General features: G+C 46.8%; 1 protein-coding gene across 1 annotated transcript in view; it reads right to left on the reverse strand.

Moving 5' to 3' along the window:
• Positions 1 to 24072, reverse strand: part of LOC109895436 (CD276 antigen) — a 92297-nt gene that overhangs the window by 14016 nt on the left and 54209 nt on the right. The window contains exons 6-7 of the mRNA XM_020489108.2: positions 18237 to 18290; positions 9869 to 9907 (exon numbers count right to left, since the gene is read on the reverse strand). Coding sequence (XP_020344697.2) covers positions 9885 to 9907; positions 18237 to 18290 — 77 coding nt within the window. The 3' untranslated portion in view covers positions 9869 to 9884. The remainder of the gene's footprint in view (positions 1 to 9868; positions 9908 to 18236; positions 18291 to 24072) is intronic.

Here is a 24072-nt window from a genome sequence, read left to right on the forward strand (position 1 = left end):
GTTAATTGAGCCCAGAGGCAGTTGGTTTCAATGAAGCCTCCTGTATTTTTTTGGGGGGTGCAAAATAGAAGAAAAATAGCTCTCAGAGGAGCGGGGCTCTCTGCCGAGAGGCAAACAGAGCAGAACTCCTGCCGTGTTCATTAGCTGTCATTGATCAGTGATTCAGTCCCCACACTCCCGCTGCCTGCCACTGCACACTGATATTACGAGTTCCTTGTCATGAAAATCGTTATTAAGGTAAAAAAAACTACGAAAAAACAAGTGCAGCCAAGCCCAGCAACTTTGGTCCTTATATTTGATTTTTCTCTGCACTATTCTGATGCATATGGCTTCGATCCAAACCTCTCCAAGCAAAGCTACAAAATACTATGCAGTCAGTGATATTCTGAGCAGCACAACTATCCATCCTAGACCATCCTCCAATATCAATATCATGCAGTTTTTTTGAACATCTCTTTATTGGCTTTCCCTCATCATCCAGTAGCTGGTGCTTCTGTACAGTACAGTATTATATGGTTGCAGACTCATTATCCTGATAAATGGCTGAGACAATAAGCTAAATAATGCACATAGCCAACACCTCCCGGGAGAGCTCTAGCCAAGCGTAAGTGTCCTGTCTGACATCATCAACATCAGACGAGCCTCGCCGCGGCGCTGACACAACAGTGACCTGAGGAGCCGCATCGCCGCCTGCCCTCTCCCCGGACGCACCCAAAGGTCCCACCGACATGCCAGACGACGCTTATTCCTCACCTCACACCAGCTCTCTTGCTCTCGGTGTCTCTCTCTCTCTCAACGACGAGCCACGGCACGACAGCTATACCTTAAATGCTCTAGGAACCATTTCCCATTTTTATATCTCACTTTATTTCTTCTCCTAGTTATCTCTTCCTCATTCTTATAAAAAAAGAGAAGAGTGTGGCTCCTCAAAGTGATGTGTCGTCTCTGCTCGCTAAAACAGGACAGAGACAGAATAAGCCCTTCGGCCAACACTGTAAAACATAACAATGAGATAGATTCTTAGAATGACAGTCCAGAGTTTAAGTGGATATACAGGGGGAAATTAAAATCAATATTTTAGAGCTCTAGTAGAAAAGAGGGTGGAGAGGGCCATTATCTAGAGCTAATTGTACCTATAGGGCCTGTCCTACTAGACGTATTAATATCTACTCTCTCATTGGAATTCATTTGTGGTACTGGCTGTTTCTGGATGACTAGGCCATATCTGTCTCTCTGCCTCTCCTCTCTCACATTCACACAGGATTTCCTTTATTCTCTTTGTGTCTGGCCTTGACAATACATCCTCTTTCCATTGGCAGATATAATATCAGGGCATGTGTGCTGCAGCTCCCAGTACAATGGGATTTCTGAGGTTCTCTTTACATGACTCATTTGGAGTAATATGTCCTCCTGATTAACGTGGATCATCATACGCAGTGTAAACGTGTACATTTGACACAATATCTCACCATGCTATAGCCGATAACAAACGCAATCGGGCTGTCTATTAGCCTTTCAGGTAAAAGCCAACTAGCAGACAAGGTGAGAGTCCTCCACTATGAATGACACTTCCCTCAAGGACACACAGTCCTCTGTGAGGAATTACATGAGATGCTTCACCCTTGTTCAATGTTTCAGCGAGCACTCACTATGGCTAATTATTAACCATGGCAACAGCTCTGGATGTGAACACAGTATGGACACGCAAGGTGAGTGAATTCCATACCCAGTGGCCTGCAGTTGTTGTATGAAACATAAGAATAGAAAATAATAATGAATCACATATAAACAGATATATCAAGAAGGTTAAAGGTTTTATGAAAACAAAATGTCCCATGACACTAAAACAAGATAATCAGATGCACTGAACTTACGTTATTTAATAAGATATGCTGCACTCTGCATAAATGAGGTAATCGATAAAATGGCCACAGAAATATTAAAATAATTGATCAATGGTGATTCAGCAGGAGAATATGGTTTACAGGATATTGGCCTGCGACAGTGATAGGACTGAATGTGAAGGTCAGGGCGTAGTAATGTCAGATAACCTCACAGCCAGTGGCTCAAATGGCACCCTATCCCCTATATAGTGCACTACTTTTGAGCAGGGCTTATAGGATTCTATAGGAAACAGGGTGCCATTTTGGACTCAGACAGTGACTCTTGGTGCCTCTACTTTATTTGGGGTATTTAGAGGAAATGAGTTCCTCCACCCTCTATCATCATGGTTGACCCTCTCAGCAAATTATATTTTTATGGCTTGATCCAATCACTGTATAATAAAAACATACTGTGACTGTATATAGACACACAATAAATATATTGATATCACTGTCTTGACACCAAATAACTTTGCTTTGTGTTATTACAGCAAGAGAAACATCTGTATAATTTGCATAGTAACATAATATGTGTGAGTTGACAAAGTGTGGTGGTGAAATGTAGTGTCAGCTCCTTCACTCCAGCTGGCCCTCGTGATTATTCTCCAAATGTGATTAATATAATTATAGGGAAACTACCCCATCCTCTTATTAACAGATCCATGTCTTGAACCCCTAAACCTGCCCTATGAAATCCAGCTATTTTATGGATGGAAGGAAAATAAAGAGGAGGCTCCAACACTGCATTCATTGCTTCCTTTAATGTGACAGGTTCAATCTTAGTCAGGTCAAAATTGATGGAAAGCTTCTGAAACGTCTCTAAAAATATCCACAAGCAATATCAAACATGCTCGTCGTAATGAAAGAGGAAAATATAGATTTCACAGAAAAAGCTGTGGTGACAAAAATGTGCTTGGCCTTCATAACCTCCCTCTGTCAGCTAGTAAAGCTTTCCTAAAAGAGCCACAACACAGTTCCCAACCTGGGCTTCCTGGCCCGTGCAGTCCTTTCTCCCAGGCCTAGGCAGGAAGGGTAGGACCAGGGGAGTGAGGTGGAGCCTGACACAGCCTCCCAATGCTTGGCCTGCCGATGGGCCAGCAGATGGGCCAGCCCATCCCTCTCTAAAGACAGGCAGCAGACCAGGGGCCACAGAAACCAGGCTCCAGTCACTGGGTGATGGATGAGGCCTCACAGTCTGCCACTGCATTACTGCTGCTGTCTGTGCATGGTCCACCTGACCCTCACTACAGAGAGACAGGCAGACATACAGATAGATAGATAGACAGAGAGTATACTGCACTGGGCTGTTCTGTTCTGGGAGAGGGAACACACCACACCACACCATCCAGACACTCCATAAGTCTCTCTAGACAGTGTCGTTACACAGCTGCATGGTAGGCAACCATACTGTACATCCTCTTCAGATAGCAAGCTGAATACTAGAGACTGAACGTCAGAGATATTTCTCCAATAGTTAGATAGCTAGCTATTTAGTGGCTTGCTTGTTGAGGAGTGTGTATGGCTACATGGCAGGCAGGGTTTGGTAGGTTACTTTCTAAATATAATCCGTTACAGTTACTATTTACCTGTCCAAAACGGTAAATTAAAGGTACACCCAAGATGGCATAGCAGTAAGTCGTCCTGTCGTCCTGTCGTGTCCCTGTATATTTCGTTTATTTTTCGTTTATTTTTCGTTTTTTTACATAGCTATCCCTTTAAAAACATTTTGCTAAACCTAAGCTTCCAAATACGCTGGATCTTCACAACTAGCTATCTAGCTAAACCGCAACCCCGGATGATTACCCCTGGCTAGCGTTTCCACCCACTTAGCTTGAAGCTAGCCCGGCCTGCGCTACCACCGTAGCATACTCCTGAGCTACAATACCCAGGCCCACGACCGGTCTATCGATGTCACCGCATGAAGAGGAATAAACAGACTCACCCCATCGCGACGTCCCCCAAAGGCTAACTCTCTAGCCCTCGCTATCTCCCTGCTTGCTAATTCGGCCTGCTAACTGCTAGCTTGTCCAGCTCCGGTCCGCTAACTGCTACCTTGTCTAGCCCGGGCCTACAAACTGTTAGCTTGTTAGCACAGGCCTGCTAACTGCCTGAATCGCCGCGTCCCAAACGCCCACCGGACCCATATTTACTTTCTATCTCTTTTGACTTTTAATTTGTTTATACCTTCCGGAAACCTGCCTCACCCAATGTGATACGGAATCGCTATTATTTTTTATTTATTTTTAGAACACACTCAAGAACCTCCAGAAGCTAACCAGCTAACTAGCTACAAGCTATTTAGTCATTGTTAGTTTTTTTTTTTTACCTGGATAACACTCGCCAGTCCAGCTTCCCTGCCCCATCCACCGCTGCCCCCTGGACACTGATCTCTTGGCTACATAGCTGATGCACGCTGGACTGTCCATTAATCACGGTACTCCATTCTGCTTGTTTGTTTTATCTGTTGGCCCCGTTGCCTAGTCTACGCCATTTTACCTGCTGTTGTTGTGCTAGCTGATTAGCTGTTGTCTCACCTACTGTTTTAGCTAGCTTTCCCAATTCAACACCTGTGATTACTGTATGCCTCGCTGTATGTCTCTCTCAAATGTCAATATGCCTTGTATACTGTTGTTCAGGTTAGTTATCATTGTTTTAGTTCACAATGGAGCCCCTAGTTCCACTCTTCATACCCCTGATAACTCCTTTGTCCCACCTCCCACACATGCGGTGACCTCACCCATTACTACCAGAATGTCCAGAGATACAACCTCTCTCATCATCACCCAGTGCCTGGGCTTACCTCCGCTGTACCCGCACCCCACCATACCCCTGTCTGCGCATTATGCCCTGAATATATTCTACCATGCCCAGAAACCTGCTCCTCTTATTCTCTGTCCCCAACGCTCTAGGCGACCAGTTTTGATAGCCTTTAGCCGCACCCTCATACTACTCCTTCTCTGTTCCGCGGGTGATGTGGAGGTAAACCCAGGCCCTGCATGTCCCCAGGCACCCTCATTTGTTGACTTCTGTGTTCGAAAAAGCCTTGGTTTCATGCATGTCAACATCAGAAGCCTCCTCCCTAAGTTTGTCTTACTCACTGCTTTAGCACACTCTGCTAACCCTGATGTCCTTGCTGTGTCTGAATCCTGGCTCAGGAAGGCCACCAAAAATTCAGAGATTTCCATACCCAACTATAACATCTTCCGTCAAGATAGAACTGCCAAAGGGGGAGGAGTTGCAGTTTACTGCAGAGATGGCCTGCAAAGTAATGTCATACTTTCCAGGTCCATACCCAAACAGTTCGAACTACTAATTTTGAAAATTACTCTCTCCAGAAATAAGTCTCTCACGGTTGCCGCCTGCTACCGACCCCCCTCAGCTCCCAGCTGTGCCCTGGACACCATTTGTGAATTGATCGCCCCCCATCTAGCTTCAGAGTTTGTTCTGTTAGGTGACCTAAACTGGGATATGCTTAACACCCCGCCAGTCCTACAATCTAAGCTAGATGCCCTCAATCTCACACAAATCATCAAGGAACCCACCAGGTACAACCCTAACTCTGTAAACAAGGGCACCCTCATAGACGTCATCCTGACCAACTGGCCCTCCAAATACACCTCCGCTGTCTTCAACCAGGATCTCAGCGATCACTGCCTCATTGCCTGTATCCGCTACGGAGCCGCAGTCAAACGACCACCCCTCATCACTGTCAAACGCTCCCTAAAACACTTCTGTGAGCAGGCCTTTCTAATCGACCTGGCCCGGGTATCCTGGAAGGACATTGACCTCATCCCGTCAGTTGAGGATGCCTGGTCATTCTTTAAAAGTAACTTCCTCACCATTTTAGATAAGCATGCTCCGTTCAAAAAATGCAGAACTAAGAACAGATACAGCCCTTGGTTCACCCCAGACCTGACTGCCCTCGACCAGCACAAAAACATCCTGTGGCGGACTGCAATAGCATCGAATAGTCCCCGTGATATGCAACTGTTCAGGGAAGTCCGGAACCAATACACGCAGTCAGTCAGGAAAGCTAAGGCCAGCTTCTTCAGGCAGAAGTTTGCATCCTGTAGCTCCAACTCCAAACACTGTGAAGTCCATGGAGAACAAGAGCACCTCCTCCCAGCTGCCCACTGCACTGAGGCTAGGTAACACGGTCACCACTGATAAATCCATGATTATCGAAAACTTCAATAAGCATTTCTCAACGGCTGGCCATGCCTTCCGCCTGGCTACTTCAACCTCGGCCAACAGCTCCGCCCCCCCCGCAGCTCCTCGCCCAAGCCTCTCCAGGTTCTCCTTTACCCAAATCCAGATAGCAGATGTTCTGAAAGAGCTGCAAAACCTGGACCCGTACAAATCAGCTGGGCTTGACAATCTGGACCCTCTATTTCTGAAACTATCTGCCACCATTGTCGCAACCCCTATTACCAGCCTGTTCAACCTCTCTTTCATCTCGTCTGAGATCCCCAAGGATTGGAAAGCTGCCGCAGTCATCCCCCTCTTCAAAGGGGGAGACACCCTGGACCCAAACTGTTACAGACCTATATCCATCCTGCCCTGCCTATCTAAGGTCTTCGAAAGCCAAGTCAACAAACAGGTCACTGACCATCTCGAATCCCACCGTACCTTCTCCGCTGTGCAATCTGGTTTCCGAGCCGGTCATGGGTGCACCTCAGCCACACTCAAGGTACTAAACGATATCATAACCGCCATCGATAAAAGACAGTACTGTGCAGCCGTCTTCATCGACCTTGCCAAGGCTTTCGACTCTGTCAATCACCATATTCTTATCGGCAGACTCAGTAGCCTCGGTTTTTCGGATGACTGCCTTGCCTGGTTCACCAATTACTTTGCAGACAGAGTTCAGTGTGTCAAATCGGAGGGCATGCTGTCCGGTCCTCTGGCAGTCTCTATGGGGGTGCCACAGGGTTCAATTCTCGGGCCGACTCTTTTCTCTGTGTATATCAATGATGTTGCTCTTGCTGCGGGCGATTCCCTGATCCACCTCTACGCAGACGACACCATTCTATATACTTTCGGCCCGTCTTTGGACACTGTGCTATCTAACCTCCAAACAAGCTTCAATGCCATACAACACTCCTTCCGTGGCCTCCAACTGCTCTTAAACGCTAGTAAAACCAAATGCATGCTTTTCAACCGGTCGCTGCCTGCACCTGCATGCCCGACTAGCATCACCACCCTGGATGGTTCCGACCTAGAATATGTGGACGTCTATAAGTACCTAGGTGTCTGGCTAGACTGCAAACTCTCCTTCCAGACTCATATCAAACATCTCCAATCGAAAATCAAATCAAGAGTCGGCTTTCTATTTCGCAACAAAGCCTCCTTCACTCACGCCGCCAAGCTTACCCTAGTAAAACTGACTATCCTACCGATCCTCGACTTCGGCGATGTCATCTACAAAATGGCTTCCAACACTCTACTCAGCAAACTGGATGCAGTCTATCACAGTGCCATCCGTTTTGTCACTAAAGCACCTTATACCACCCACCACTGCGACTTGTATGCTCTAGTCGGCTGGCCCTCGCTACATATTCGTCGCCAGACCCACTGGCTCCAGGTCATCTACAAGTCCATGCTAGGTAAAGCTCCGCCTTATCTCAGTTCACTGGTCACGATGGCAACACCCATCCGTAGCACGCGCTCCAGCAGGTGTATCTCACTGATCATCCCTAAAGCCAACACCTCATTTGGCCGCCTTTCGTTCCAGTACTCTGCTGCCTGTGACTGGAACGAATTGCAAAAATCACTGAAGTTGGAGACTTTTATCTCCCTCACCAACTTCAAACATCAGCTATCTGAGCAGCTAACCGATCGCTGCAGCTGTACATAGTCTATTGGTAAATAGCCCACCCTTTTCACCTACCTCATCCCCATACTGTTTTTATTTATTTACTTTTCTGCTCTTCTGCACACCAATATCTCTACCTGTACATGACCATCTGATCATTTATCACTCCAGTGTTAATCTGCAAAATTGTAATTATTTGCCTACCTCCTCATGCCTTTTGCACACATTGTATATAGACCCCCCCTTTGTTTTCTACTGTGTTATTGACTTGTTAATTGTTTACTCCATGTGTAACTCTTTGTTGTATGCTCACACTGCTATGCTTTATCTTGGCCAGGTCGCAGTTGCAAATGAGAACTTGTTCTCAACTAGCCTACCTGGTTAAATAAAGGTGAAATTAAAAAAAATTAAAAATTTAAAAAAATCAGTAAAGTACATTTTGGATTACCCAAACTCAGTAGTATAATCTGATTACTTCCCCCAGATCCATTACAAGAAGGCAAACAGGATCCTTCTGTCACGCCCTGACCTTAGAGAGCCTATTTATTTCTCTATCTGGTTAGGTTGGTGTGTGATTTGGGTGGGCATTCTAGTTTTTCTATTTCTTTGTTGGCCGGGTATGGTTCCCAATCAGAGGCAGCTGTCTATCGTTGTCTCTGATTGGGGATCATACTTAGGCAGCCTATTTTCCACCTTTAGTTTGTGGGATTTTGTTATTGTGTAGTGCCCGTGAGCCCTCCAGTCATTACGTCTCGTTTGCTGTTTATTGTTTTTGTTGGTGAGTTTCATTTTAATAAACATGTGGAACTCTATGCACGCTGCGCCTTGGTCTGCTCATTTCAACGATCGTGACACCATCAAATGCATCATATTGGTCTCTGACTTGTGGTCAGAGAACTTAAACTTGCGTATTTTCTCAATGTTGAATTGAATGTCATAAAACAGAAAGGTGTCATAATGATTTTTTTCTTTTTGGAGAAAATCCTTTCTGGATTTGAACAGAATCCAATAAATAATTATCTAGTTTTTCAAAAGTATCTGTAATCTGATTTTTTTATATATATATATTTTTTTTAAATATTTTTTAACCTTTTATATTACTAGGCAAGTCAGTTAAGAACAAATTCTTATTTTCAATGACGGCCTAGGAACAGTGGGTTAACTACCTGTTCAGGGGCAGAATGACAGATTTGTACGTTGTTAGCTCGGGGATTCGAACTTGCAACCTTTCGGTTACTAGTCCAAAGCTCTAACCACTAGGCTACCCTGCCGCCCCAAGAGTTTTAAAAAAATGTAATCAGATTACATGTAACTGATGATATGTAATCATCAGTTACTCCTCGACCCTGAAGGTAGTGTACTGTAGGTCGGTGGGCTGAGCCGACAAGCATCCTCCCTCTAAATGATTTATGCAGTCAAATTCCGCTCACTTTTTTTTTTACATGTTAAATAAATACCGTGAGCAAAAGATTGGCATAGTCAAATCCACTAAAGGGAGCAAATACACTGTAAGAAACAGATTATAAATAGAGTGACTTGTTGAGGTGACGAAGACTATTATCAACACCTACGTGTCTGTCGGGCTGGGAGAGAGAGAGAACGAGAGAAAGTTGATGCTTCTCACTTTACAACCAGCCTGTCTTTTTTTAACCTCCTGTATTCTTGTGTCACTCCCGTCTCCCACAGAGACACACAAACACACCTGGGGCTGGCAGCTTAATGAGTCATCGCTCCAATGATTAAAGGTCTAATGCGGACGTTTTTTTTTATCTCAATATCAAATCATAACATACTGTAATTGAGAAAAATCATGTGTTTGACAGCACTGGGCCTTTAACATTAATTGGGCTTTAAGGTGGGTTAGGAAGGAGCTGGAATATTCAAAACCCACTTCTAATGACATTGCAGAGAAATACATTTGTCATAGCAACCAATGACCCAAGACATTCCCAAATTCCTGATTGTCCTTCACAGAATTAATGCAGCCTGAGGCTCATTACAGAAGCAGTTACCCACAGCCTCTGCAGACCTTGGGGCCTCGAGAGCACTTACTGCCTCCTGAAAATGAAATGCGAAGACAACATGACATGACACACACAAACGCACCCACACGTACACGCACATACACACATGAAGGATGTGTAATGATGTCATATTATGAGATTCTTACCTGTGTTCTATTGGCTTTAGCTTTTCAGGGGGGTCATGGCTGAAAGACAGAACAACATATGAAAATATGAGCTTCGTAATGCCAGTAAGACAATTAGGATCATAGAACAATACAACATTGTACAGTAGAACTGTTGGCTATTTGCAGCTGAAAGTGGTTCCCAGTAGCATGAGATGTGAACATGTATGTAGCCAGCCTTCATACCTTCTTTGTAATCTGCGTGTAGGGCTGTTGTGGTGACTGTATTACCGCCACACATGAGCCATGTGACCGTTGAGTCACAATAATCTCCTTTTATGCACTCTTGACATGCATTAGTAGTACCCAACTCACTAAAGACCATCAGGTCACTAATGGTCTGGTACTCAGGGCTCTATTGTCCCTCTAACCACTCTGACATTAATGCAAATGAAATAGAAAATCCCATCAAACACATCATCAAACAGTGTGTGCTTTTAAAACTCACCTCACTGTGATTGATACATTTGAAGAAAGAAGTTCAACAACAGGTTGAAACTGAATGAAAAACATGGTCATTGTGGATGTTGTTTCAAAGCCTAACACAATTAAATGGGCAACGCTTTGTAAGGTGATGATTAATTCAAAACACCAATATGCATATTCGAGTTTATGCATACGCATTGGTCTGTGAGCCCAACACCACCCCCCTAAAAAGAAAAAAATGAAAAGAATGATTTGTCGTTTCTAGAAATCACCTTTGAGAGTGGACTGCATTATTATGCACACTGGATGGACTGTTTACCTTGTGCTACACTCCAAACGTTCTATCCATGAGTCTAGGAGAGAACTTATAGGCCTATGCAATGCGGTTGGTAAATTGATTGTGCAGGGCGGCTAAGCCTTCAATTTCAGTGAATTTGTATTTGATTTTGAATAGCCTAGAAATAGGGCCTTTTTTATATTTTCATAATTAATAGGCTGACACATTACCTTTAGCTACAGCATATCTCACCACCGTGCATTTCCACCTCCTCTCTCTTTCATTACTTTCACGCAGAGAGAGGGGCTGTCAACAGTTTAATGAAATAGGTTTCGGTGTGAATACATGTTACTCTCGATGTTCCTGATCAGATGTCACTAGGTTTCCCAAATGAAGCACTGGGTAGCTGTAGTAACAGGGTTGGAGAGCCCATGGCATACAGAGTACTGGGTAACTGTAGTAACAGGGTTGGAGAGCCCATGGCATACAGAGTACTGGGTAGCTGTAGTAACAGGGTTGGAGAGCCCATGGCATACAGAGTACTGGGTAGCTGTAGTAACAGGGTTGGAGAGCCCATGGCATACAGAGTACTGGGTAGATGTAGTAACAGGGTTGGAGAGCCCATGGCATACAGAGTACTGGGTAGATGTAGTAACAGGGTTGGAGAGCCCATGGCATACAGAGTACTGGGTAGATGTAGTAACAGGGTTGGAAAGCCCATGGCATACAGAGTACTGGGTAGATGTAGTAACAGGGTTGGAGAGCCCATGGCATACAGAGTACTGGGTAGCTGTAGTAACAGGGTTGGAGAGCCCATGGCATACAGAGTACTGGGTAGATGTAGTAACAGGGTTGGAAAGCCCATGGCATACAGAGTACTGGGTAGATGTAGTAACAGGGTTGGAGAGCCCATGGCATACAGAGTACTGGGTAGCTGTAGTAACAGGGTTGGAGAGCCCATGGCATACAGAGTACTGGGTAGCTGTAGTAACAGGGTTGGAGAGCCCATGGCATACAGAGTACTGGGTAGCTGTAGTAACAGGGTTGGAGAGCCCATGGCATACAGAGTACTGGGTAGCTGTAGTAACAGGGTTGGAGAGCCCATGGCATACAGAGTACTGGGTAGCTGTAGTAACAGGGTTGGAGAGCCCATGGCATACAGAGTACTGGGTAGCTGTAGTAACAGGGTTGGAGAGCCCATGGCATACAGAGTACTGGGTAGCTGTAGTAACAGGGTTGGAGAGCCCATGGCATACAGAGTACTGGGTAGCTGTAGTAACAGGGTTGGAGAGCCCATGGCATACAGAGTACTGGGTAGCTGTAGTAACAGGGTTGGAGAGCCCATGGCATACAGAGTACTGGGTAGCTGTAGTAACAGGGTTGGAGAGCCCATGGCATACAGAGTTTGGGTGGAATATCACATGTCGCGCAGCGAGAGGCTGCATGCTCCTCAAACAGTGGTTGATGCATGGAGTGAAATAACCAGAGTAGCCTAAAAAGCGAACCAGCAGGAAAGCGACCTCCATTCACTACTAGAGTGGATGGCCTGTCTTTCCCCTCTGTCCCTGTTCCTACCCAATTAATAATGGGCCTTTCTAAATCCAAACTAATGTTACATATTAGTAAAGACACGATTAAATTGAGAATAGTGAACAGCATGTGAAGCCTGAGGAAAGGAACATAACGCAAGATTTCTTTTGCTACTTTGACAAACATCAATAGCCTATAGTCAGTCGCATCATGCAGCCCACATTTGTTTTGATTTCTAGGACATTCTAAGGTTTGTATAATTCACAACTAAAGTTGCCAAATAACTCTATAATATAGTATATCACTTTCACGCCCAACAGAGCCACTTCATATGTGTACTCGCTCCTGAATGGGAAAAATATCCTTTCTATTTCATTCAGCAAAGTTAAATTATACTATTCTTACTATAAAATCATATAAAATAAGGGCACAGGACTTATAAGCATATCTTGTAGCTAAATGAACAAGCCTATGGCATAGATAGGATAACATACAGTAGGCCAACTCATATTCTGTTCTTCTGAAATAAAATGTCTTCATATCATAATGTTTCTTTTAGACATGCCTAAAATAAACAATAGATTTATTGTGATGGTGTATATTACATAAAAATGTTTCCATGTAAACTCAGCAAAAAAAGAAACGTCCTCTCACTGTCAACTGTGTTTATTTTCAGCAAACTTAACGTGTGTAAATATTTGTATGAACATAACAAGATTCAACAACTGAGACATAAACTGAACAAGTTCCACAGACATGTGACTAACAGAAATTGAATAATGTGTCCCTGAACAAAGGGGGGGGGGGGGTCAAAATCAAAAGTAACAGTCAGTAACTGGTGTGGCCACCAGCTGCATTAAGTACCGCGAGTGACTCTCTTCCTCATCAACTGCACCAAATTTGCCAGTTCTTGCTGTGAGATGTTATCTCACTCTTCCAACAAGGCACGTGCAAGTTCCTGGACATTTCTGGGGGGAATGGCCCAAGCCCTCACCCTCCGATCCAACAGGTCCCAGTGTAACGCTCATTTCTTTGACGATAAATGCAAATCCGACCATCACACCCTAGCACTTTTTGCCAGTCCTGTCTGGTCCAGCGACGGTGGGCTTGTGCCCATAGGCAACATTGTTGCCAGTGATGTCTGGTGAGGACCTGCCTTACAGCAGGTCTACAAGCCCTCAGTCCAGCCTCTCTCAGCCTATTGTGGACAGTCTGTGCGTTCCTGGTGTAACTCAGTCCCGCAGGTGTGATGTTATGATGTACCAATCCTGTGCAGGTGTTGTTACACGTGGTCTGCCACTGCGAGGACAATCAGCTGTCTGTCCTGTCACCATGTAGCGCTGTATTAGACGTCTCACAGTGCGTACAATTTATTGCCCTGGCCACATATGCAGTCCTCATGCCTCCTTGCAGCATGCCCAAGGCACGTTCACGCAGATGAGCAGGGGCCCTGGGCATCTTTCTTTTGGTGTTTTTCAGAGTCAGTAGAAAGGCCTCTTTAGTGTCCTAAGTTTTCATAACTGTGACCTTAATTGCCTACAGTTTGTAAGCTGTCAGTGTCTTAATGACCTTTCCACAGGTGCATGTTCATTAATTGTTTATGGTTCATTGAATAAACATGCTAAAACAGTGTTTGAACTCTTTACAATGAAGATCTGTGAAGTTATTTGGATTTTTACGAATGATCTTTGAAAGGCAGGGTCCTGAAAAAGGGACGTTTCTTTTTTTTGCTGAGTTTAGATGTTCCAAAAGCACGCATCAGCAGCTTGGATGCATGGAGGCCTGGAGAAGCTAAACGTGTTTATGTTAATTAGCGGTCAAATTAACGTGAGACCAGTATTGTTTTGCATGACAATAACCGGCTGACAACATTTCATGAATTCCACAGCCCTATTTGTGGGGCTATAGGTCCAAAACATCAGACCACTCTGGAGGCTCACATTAGTTTACAGTATTTACCCAACCTTATCATGACTCTCCCTAATGAACGAATGAGGCAGGATTACAATCTAACGGTTGTCTCTCTCTTTAACCCCCAACCCCCTGTCCCTCCCTCTCTCCTCTCATCTCCTGTGTGTGTGTGCACCAACCTTGCCCAGGCTAACAGGAAGCAGAGGGCACAGTGCTTTATTTAATTAGCCACTGCAGCGGAGTGCTCATGTGGAACCGATGCGTGGTGCGCCCTGGAACACTAAGGGGAGGCAGATCAGGGGAGTGAGATGGATTGACGACACGTCGCCTCCCCCCATGGGGGCTTCACTGGGCTGCAGGGGTACGGGTCACACGACAGGGAAGGGGGGGACAGATGATGTTTGTGTGCAGGAATTCATCCTGGGAATGCTTGTTGCTGTCCCCTAAACCCTGCTTGACTAATGGATAGCCCTGCCCCTGGGTGTACATTATACCTCTTCTCCCAGAGACACATCCTGCAAGCTCTTTGCAATTACTTTATCTAATATTCTGATCAGTGCTACGTGCTGTCAATGGCCCTCCATGTTGTTGTGATGCAGAATGCTGCTGACTGCTTTCATTAGGTCTGACAGCGCTCATTATTCCACATGATTTAGGAGCAGCTATCCCTCCGCTATCTCTCTCATATTGTGACAATGATCTGCTGGCCTTCTCTTCCCGGACCAACAGATAACCCTTGAGAAGAGGCTAAACCCTGCTCAGTACGCAAAGCACACGCCATTAACAGTTCAAAGAGGAGAGAGGGAAACCTTCTAACAACACACTAGCTAACAGTATCTGGCCAAGTAGTACGGTAATATATGAAAAGACAATGAAATATCCAACATTGTAGGGACACAATTAGCAGAGTCAGGTGCTGGTCTTCTCATGTGTTTTGATTATAAGAAAGGTCCCACCCACAAATTATGCGTGAAAGTAGAACAGAACATGAACATGCCTGAATATTACAGTCCTCATTTTGATGCAATTGGCTTTTTACACCAAAAGTCCATTCTCAGGGTGCTGTTTGATAGTGTTGAAGTAAACTCCTTCTTAAGGAAGGAGTGTACTGTACTATACTAGTGAGGAACACAAGCAGAAGCACATGAGTTATACAGAGGAACACTTAGCCGTAGAGCACAGGGACGTCTGTTAATTAGCTCTCCTGAAGTTCTTCTGTGGCCCACATCCACTAATGAAGGAATCATAACGACTGTATTTACATATCTTTAAGCAGTAATATGTGACACACTGGGACAGCACATGACAAGAGGAGCACCACAGACCACACTGGCTGCAGTGACTGTGTAAAGAGAGGCCTGTCGGGTTTGACTGTGGCTGGGGAGAGAGGCTGGGGAGAGAGGCTGGGGCTGGGGAGAGAGGCTGGGTCTGGGTCGGTGGAGAGAAGCGGGGGCTGGGGATAGAGACTTAGGCAGGGGAGAGGCTGACGCTGGGGAGAGAGGCTGGGTCTGGGTCGGTGGAGAGAAGCGGGGGCTGGGGATAGAGACTTAGGCTGGGGAGAGAGGCTGGGGCTGGGGAGAGAGACTGGGACTAGGGAGAGATGGTGGGGCTGGGGAGAGAGGCTGGGGCTGGGGAGAGAGGTAGGGCTGGGGCTGGGGAGAGAGGGTGGGGCTGGGGAGAGAGGGTGGGGCTGGGCCTGGGGAGAGAGGGTGGGGCTGGGGAGAGAGGGTGGGGCTGGGGATAGAGGGTGGGGCTGGGGAGAGAGGGTGGGGCTGGGGAGAGAGGGTGGGGCTGGGGCGAGAGATTGGGACTAGGGAGAGAGGCTGGGGCTGGGGAGAGAGGGTGGGGCTGGGGAGAGAGATTGGGACTAGGGAGAGAGGCTGGGGCTGGGGAGAGAGGGTGGGGCTGGGGCTGGGGAGAGAGGGTGGGACTAGGGAGAGAGGATGGGGAGAGAGGGTGGGACTAGGGAGAGAGGCTGGGGCTGGGGAGAGAGGATGGGGCTGGGGAGAGAGGATGGCGCTGGAGAGAGAGGATGGGGCTGGGGAGAGAGGCTGGCGCTGGAGAGAGAGGATGGGGCTGGGGAGAGAGGATGGGGCTGGGGCTGGGGAGAGAGGGTGTGTCTGGCTCTCTAGACTCCTCTCACCTTCTCCTCATCAGTAGTACTGAGTAGATCAGTGAGGATTGCAGCTGGACATTTTTCATGACTTTGTGGTTCTCCTAATATCCATGGTCATGGGAATATGACGATTTCATGAAAGGACACAAAACAATGTGCAATGTGTAATCTTGGTTCCCTGAGGAAAGGGAGGGGGATGACGTGAGAGATGTGGGAGTTTCTCTAGAAATCACATGGTCATGCCTTTTCCCTTTCGTAATATGGTCGTTGAACTTTACTTTTCAGGGTTGTCATGGTTGAAGAAATTAAACAGCAATCCCACTGAATTGTGGAGGCTATTATAAACACTGCTATGGGAATACACCAACTGTGATGTGACTGAGTCTGAGGCAGCTGCCCTAGCCGTTTCTTGTGCAGTGTATTAAAATCATCAAGATATTTTGGTTGATGAGCTATTGCACCTGCCGCTCTACTGCGATTCAAGCGACTGTCATCCATCTTTCAGCTGTTGCCTTGGAGGATGGGTGACGTGGTCTCACTCCATGGTATCAGCGATTATGGAGCATGACACTAGCTTGTCTTCAACCTTGACGGCACCTTGTCTCTGCGAGCCAGGTAGGAGGGTTAATTCACCTCACAACCGGAGACCACTTTCATTTCTCTCTGCCTCTTTCGGAGGGTGCTCAAATTGCTCTTTCTGATGTTGTTTCCCTCATGAAAGAACTGGGTCATGACGATGCACACTCTGCCAGTGCCCTGTTTTTAGGGCCTAGGCTAACTCCACAGAGCCCAGGATGCAGAGAGAGCAGAGCAGAGAGACAGACAGGGGCTAGTGGGGCAAGGAGAGAGATTGCAGCCCACTCCAAACAGTTTGCTGCTCTGGGATTACTGCAGCTAACTCTAAACTGCGCATCACGCTGAGATTACAAAACTCATTTCAGAAAAAGAGATGAGGGTTGGGGAGTGGGGAGTATGTGTGTATACTGTATGTGTATGTTGGAAATAGAGGAGGGGAATGGGTGTTGTTGGCTCTTCCAGCTGCAAGCACATCAAGGATTTCAGGCCAGGCATCTTGTTTGTAAAGCGGTACCCTGCTAGCTAGCTGCTGTAACGCCGGTGAGGGGAACACCTCCCTTTCCAAAGGCCCAGGATGAGCCCAGGCTCCTAGTTATCACTAGTTATTGTTCCAATCAGGCTGGCTTTGAAAAGGGAGGCACGCTCTCCTCCGGGCAGCTCATTAAGATAACATACAAATGCAGCTTCCACATCATCCTGCATTTATTAAAGTGGGCTTCATTTCAGCTCCTTTGTCTCACACAGGAACCTCTCCCCTTGTCAGCGCAATTGAAGCCAGATGGCAAAATAAAGCTGCTGTCTGGAGTGTTTTAAAGAGGTACATCAGAAGGCAGAAGAATGAGCCCGCTGAGCCCCTCTTCAGCTCACGCCCACCACCGTGCGCATGTGCACCACCGCCCGCACAGGTGTGTCTTTCAAGGAAAAGAGAAAGGTGAGGGGGTTGTTGAGGAGCCAGGGGAAAATAGTGGGTTGAGGTGGAGGGTCTTGGAGGTCTTCCTTTGTAGCCAGTACTGCACCTATGGGGGCCACTATGGGTTGCTCCTGCCACTGGGCTGCAGAGTTCTCTTCGAAACATTCACGAGACATGAATTAGGGAAACGAGCCATTGTCCACTCTGCCCAGAGACCTTCCTTCATCTCTCAGCTTATTAAAATCACATAGTATTAACTGTGGCTTTCACAGGGAGGCTAAATAATTCAATCACACTAAAGAAGGAGTCAAATGAATAACTTTAAAGACATTAACGCTGGAGGGAGAATCGTTCAGACCCGTGCCTGGTATCCACCATGGCCTTGACTCAGAGCACAATTCATTCAGGACACAATATTAAGTAGTATCACACAATTGTGCTGAAAAACGTGCTCACCGCCCAAACATCAGTACTGCATTTGGACATTGCACCGGAAGAAGCAGATATCCAGAATGGGGTATGCAGGAGTACTGAGGAGTAATTAGCCTCTATGTGTATGGTGTAAAAATGTGGTGATGGTTGTTCCAGATGTGCCTTGGCTGACCTGTCTTAGACTGCTCCTCTTCCTGCAGCTCTTTGGCCTCTTCAAGCTCCTTGGCTGTGGAGAGAGAAGCCATCAGACCATTAAACACACAGAAAACACACAGGCACGCAACAGCACGCACGCAATGCACTATTCCTCTGGATTTCATAAGGCAGCAGCTCATTTAAACCTACGGTGTGCTCCTGCTTCACGGCTCAGTCGGGGCTGAGGCTGCATGTGGCACTGGACCACAGCTGCCCCCCCTGGCCTGGCCCACTCACAAAGACAGTAATCACATTAAGCTATGGCCACTGGCCCTCCTCTCTGGAAACATACTGTCAACTGGGCCAGGCTGACAGAAACCACAGTGATGGGCACACACGTGCGCGTGGGCACACGGAGGCAGTAATAAACGTGCTCACGCACACACACACACATACACACAAGCACACCTACACACACGCTCCAAAAATAGACCAGGAACAGAGGAACCAGAGGACGGCTGATTTGAATTTCCTGACACCATCCTCAGCTCCATTGTGTTAAGAGAGAGAGTCTGCATTTAGTGTCAGACTGAATGCCCAGATTAAACTGATCATTGGACCAAATTAAACGTGAAAGCAACAATATTGTCTCAGAGTTTTTTTGTATGCTGCAATTTACAAGACTGACAGAGAGAGAAAATCCTTGCAAAATAACAAAAGAAATTGCAGCAGTAAAAAGATTGGTATGTTTCATTTAAAATATATATGCTGCTTCTATTGTAATGTCCACAGTCCTTCATACATCACACTATTCCATTTCCGTTCCACATTCCTTCAAGTCCATTTTGTATTCACATTTTGAAAACACCACACTCAGACAGTATGTGTATGCCCACAGGTTATAATTTCTCAGAGTGATTCATTCAAATCTCCAGCTTTTCAAGTGAGTTGTTTTCCCCCTTTCTTCGCAGGGCATACCTACCTATTTCTGGATCCCTCCTCAGAATGATTATCTGGGAGGATTTCACAGGAATCCATTTGAGAAGGACACATATTTGAGCAGCTGTCCTCCTCTAAATTATGGTGCCAAAAGGACAGTTAGTTTAAACAAACATTCACTAGAAACTTTTACAGCATTTATTTTTTATGATGAAGACAGCGGGAATAGAATCACCGACCTCCTCTCTCTCTCTCTCTCTCTCTCTCTCTCACCCTTTACCTCAGCACTATGACGTCACACTCTAACTCTAAAAGTTGGTTCTAAAATATGAATAATGAATGTGGAGTGTAAATGTTCTGTGAGAGACCTTGAGCCGCCTCTCCTCAGTTAACAGCCAACACCTCCTGTCCTGATGCAACAACTTTGGCGATGTCATCTACAAAATAGCTTCCAATACTCTACTCAGCAAACTGGATGCAGTTTATCACAGTGCCATCCGTTTTGTTAGTAAAGCACCTTATACCACCCACCACTGCGACCTGTATTCTCTAGTCGGCTGGCCCCCGCTACATATTCGTCGCCAGACCCACTGGCTCCAGGTCATCTACAAGTCCATGCTAGGTAAAGCTCCGCCTTATCTCAGTTCACTGGTCACGATGGCAACACCCACCCGTAGCATGCGCTCCAGCAGGTGTCTCTCACTGATCATCCCTAAAGCCAACACCTCATTTGGCCGCCTTTCCTTACAGTTCTCTGCTGCCTGTGACTGGAACGAATTGCAAAAATCACTGAAGTTGGAGACTTTTATCTCCCTCACCAACTGCTATCTGAGCAGCTAACCGATCACTGCAGCTGTACATAGTCCATCGGTAAATAGCCCACCCAATTTACCTACCTCATCCCCATACTGTTTTTATTTATTTACTTTTCTGCTCTTTTGCACACCAGTATCTCTGCCTGCACATGACCATCTGACCATTTATCACTCCAGTGTTAATCTGCTAAATTGTAATTATTCGCCTACCTCCTCATGCCTTTTGCACACAATGTATATAGACTCTCTCTTTTTTTCCCTACTGTGTTATTGACTTGTTTTGTCTACTCCATGTGTAACTCTGTGTCATTGTCTGTTCACACTGCTATGCTTTATCTTGGCCAGGTCGCAGTTGTAAATGAGAACTTGTTCTCAACTAGCCTACCTGGTTAAATAAAGGTTAAATAAAAAACAACCTCTGACACTATGGGACGAGCAGCCTCCAGGGACACTTCTACAGTACAAGGATGAACCAGGCATTTCAGAGACGCCTCTATGTCAAAGTCAAAATGGTGGCTGCCATCCACAGAGTTTGAGTGAAATCTGCTCTGGCAAGGGGAAGCGGCCATCGTAAAACTCTGAGATGGATTTCAGAGATTAGGTCCAATATAAGAAGGTTATTTAAGTGATTAGTTACATCCCATACGCATGCAGGGATACATAACAAGTGAGTGCAGCAGCTGGATGAAGCACCTGGAAGATGGAAGCTCACGGAGGACAGATATCCCCTGTACCCAGGGGAGTGATGTGAATCATCCATGTCCCCACGATGACCTTCATCTATCACAGAGGGCCATTCGTCCCATGTCACCGACACATAACACACTCCACATAACACACTCCACATAACACACTCCACATAACACACTCCGGGGGTACGTCTGATTAAATCACACGCTCATTTGAATGTAAAATGAGCTTCAGGAATATGGTGCACTGGTCCATTTACAGCATATGTTGGACATGTACGGTATACACATTCATTATGCAAGAAAGGAAGTAAGTAAGGAAGGAAGGAAGGAAGGAAGGAAGGAAGGAAGGAAGGAAGGAAGGAAGGAAGGAAGGAAGGAAGGAAGGAAGGAAGGAAGGAAGGAAGGAAGGAAGGAAGGAAGGAAAAAGGGAAGCAAAGAAAAAAGGAAGTAAGGAAGAAAGATGTACTGCAACAAATACTAGAATAAATTGAGCTTTCATCTCCCAGACTCCAATCCCACTTGCTGCTCTGCCCAGTTAGGATACACATCCACTGCTCCATATACATTATGACAGGGAAGAAAAATGGCTTACTCTGTTTTGGACTACTTTTGACCCCTCTACCCTCACTACCCAGAGTTTCAGAGGAGAGAGTCAACTTCAATCTGGCCAAAACCAAGAACACCATTAAAAGATAAGACAGCCTCAATTAGGTTGCACTTTCCTGCTTCCTGCAGTTCCAGCAGCTGTGAATGTGCACTTCAACACATCTCCACATCTGTATTCATACGGTATCAATTTATCTGGGTGTGTGAGTCTGCGTGCTACGTGAAGAAGTCAGTGTATGTTACTCTTCAACTCGGCAAACAAGGATCCTAAAGAACTTGGAAACATTCAAAGACAGGGAACAGAATGAGACTTAACCTCTCATTTAGTTGAGTGGTGCACTGCCAGTTTATCAACCCTCTATCTCTACTACTACTGGAGGAGCAGCCTGCTCCTTCTGGTTACTGGAGAACAGGTCTGCGACCCCACAATAACTTTTGCTCATGGTATGGAATCAGTGTTTCCCCTAGGATTATTTTCAGCAGTGCGGGGGGGCAGAAAAATATATATATTATAATTTTATTTGCATGTTTTATATTTTGCAGTATATATGAAATGAATATAAGGGAAACACTGGGAATGTATTGTAATACTCTCTCCCTCTCTCTTTCCATTTCAATTTGATTTCATATGTTCCATCGAGCTATAATTATTCTTGCCTGTGCGTGTGTGTCAGTTCCAGATATATTTTTAAACCCCAGGGACCAGTGCAGACACTGGCTGACCTTTATTTAAATGTCTCCTCCACTCGGAGTACATCTCATTACAGCCAGGCCACCGGCTCCCCACCATACATCTCGGCTCAAAACCGAGTTCTCTCAGTCAGTCCCTACTCTGCCTGCAAGCCGTCCCCAGCTATTCAGTAGTGCTAATTATCAGACTCTTCTAAATGAACTTCCTGCAGACAGACGGGGTCACAGCGTCCCTCCACAGCAGCAGATAATCATATATACATACAAACACAGTCTGGGTGTTAAGATTCTGAACCAGCTGTCCAAGACACTGGCATCTCATGTTAACATGTCATCCCTGGTAACCACCACTCTCCTCCCACTGTCATCCCTGGTAACCACGACTCTCCTCCCTCTGTCATCTCTGGTAACCACCACTCTCCTCCCGCTGTCATCCCTGGTAACCACCACTCTCCTCCCTCTGTCATCTCTGGTAACCACCACTTTCCTCCCGCTGTCATCCCTGGTAACCACCACACTCCTCCCGCTGTCATCCCTGGTAACCACCACTCTCATCCCGCTGTCATCCCTGGTAACCACCACTCTCATCCCACTGTCATCCCTGGTAACCACCACTCTCCTCCCGCTGTCATCCCTGGTAACCACCACTCTCCTCCCGCTGTCATCCCTGGTAACCACCACTCTCCTCCCGCTGTCATCCCTGGAAACCACCACCCTCCTCCCGCTGTCATCCCTGGTAACCACCACTCTCCTCCCGCTGTCATCCCTGGTAACCACCACTCTCCTCCCGCTGTCATCCCTGGTAACCACCACTCTCCTCCTGCTGTCATCCCTGGTAACAACAACTCTCCTCCAGCTGTCATCCCTGGTAACCACCACACTCTTCCCTGGTAACCACCATACTCCTCCTGCTGTCATCCCTGGCAACCACCCGCTCCTCCAGCTGTCATCCCTGGTAACATCCACTCTCCTCCCTCTGTCATCCCTGGCAACCACCCGATCCTCCCGCTGTCATCCCTGGTAACTGCCAGCTTCCTCCTGCTGTCATCCCTGGTAACCGCCAGCCTCCTCCTGCTGTCATCCCTGGTAACCACCAATCTCCTCCCGCTGTCATCCCTGGTAACCGCCAGCCTCCTCCTGCTGTCATCCCTGGTAACCACCACTCTCCTCCCTCTGTCATCCCTGGTAACCACCACTCTACTCCCTCTGTCATCCCTGGTAACCACCACTCTCCTCCTGCTGTCATCCCTGGTAACCACCACTCTCCTCCTGCTGTCATCCCTGATAACCACCACCCGCTCCTCCAGCTGTCATCCCTGGTAACATCCACTCTTCTCCCGCTGTCATCCCTGATAACCACCACTCTCCTCCCGCTGTCATCCCTGGTAACCACCAGCCTCCTCCTGCTGTCATCCCTGGTAACCACCACCCTCCTCCCTCTGTCATCCCTGGTAACCACCACTCTCCTCCTAATGTCATCCCTGGTAACCACCACTCTCCTCCCACTGTCATCCCTGGTAACCACCACTTTCCTCCCACTGTGTCTTCCACATAACCTGGGCTCCAGTTTCCCTATTATACAGGTCAGGCAGGGCTACTCTGTGAGGGTTTGAGGAAATCATTGGGACAGCCATTTTGCATTTGAACTAGTGTCCTCAGAAGGGTCTGTAAGCCTCCTCCCGCTGTCATCCCTGGTAACTACCATACTCCTCCCGCTGTCATCCCTGGTAACCACCAGCCTCCTCCCGCTGGCATCCCTGGTAACCACCACTTTCCTCCCTCTGTCATCCCTGGTAACCACCACTCTCTTCCCTGGTAACCACCACTCTCCTCCCACTGTCATCCCTGATAACCACCACCCTCCTCCCTCTGTCATCCCTGATAACCACCACGCTCCTCCCTCTGTCATCCCTGGTAACCACCAGCCTCCTCTCGCTGTCATCCTTGGCAACCACCACTCTCCTCCCGCTGTCATCCCTGGCAACCACCACTCTCCTCCCGCTGTCATCCCTGGTAACATCCACTCTCCTCCCGCTGTCATCCCTGGCAACCACCCGCTCCTCCAGCTGTCATCCCTGGTAACATCCACTCTCCTCCCTCTGTCATCCCTGGTAACCACCACTCTCCTCCT

The sequence above is a fragment of the Oncorhynchus kisutch genome, linkage group LG8, assembly GCF_002021735.2.
Source record: "Oncorhynchus kisutch isolate 150728-3 linkage group LG8, Okis_V2, whole genome shotgun sequence".
Lineage (NCBI taxonomy): Eukaryota > Metazoa > Chordata > Actinopteri > Salmoniformes > Salmonidae > Oncorhynchus > Oncorhynchus kisutch.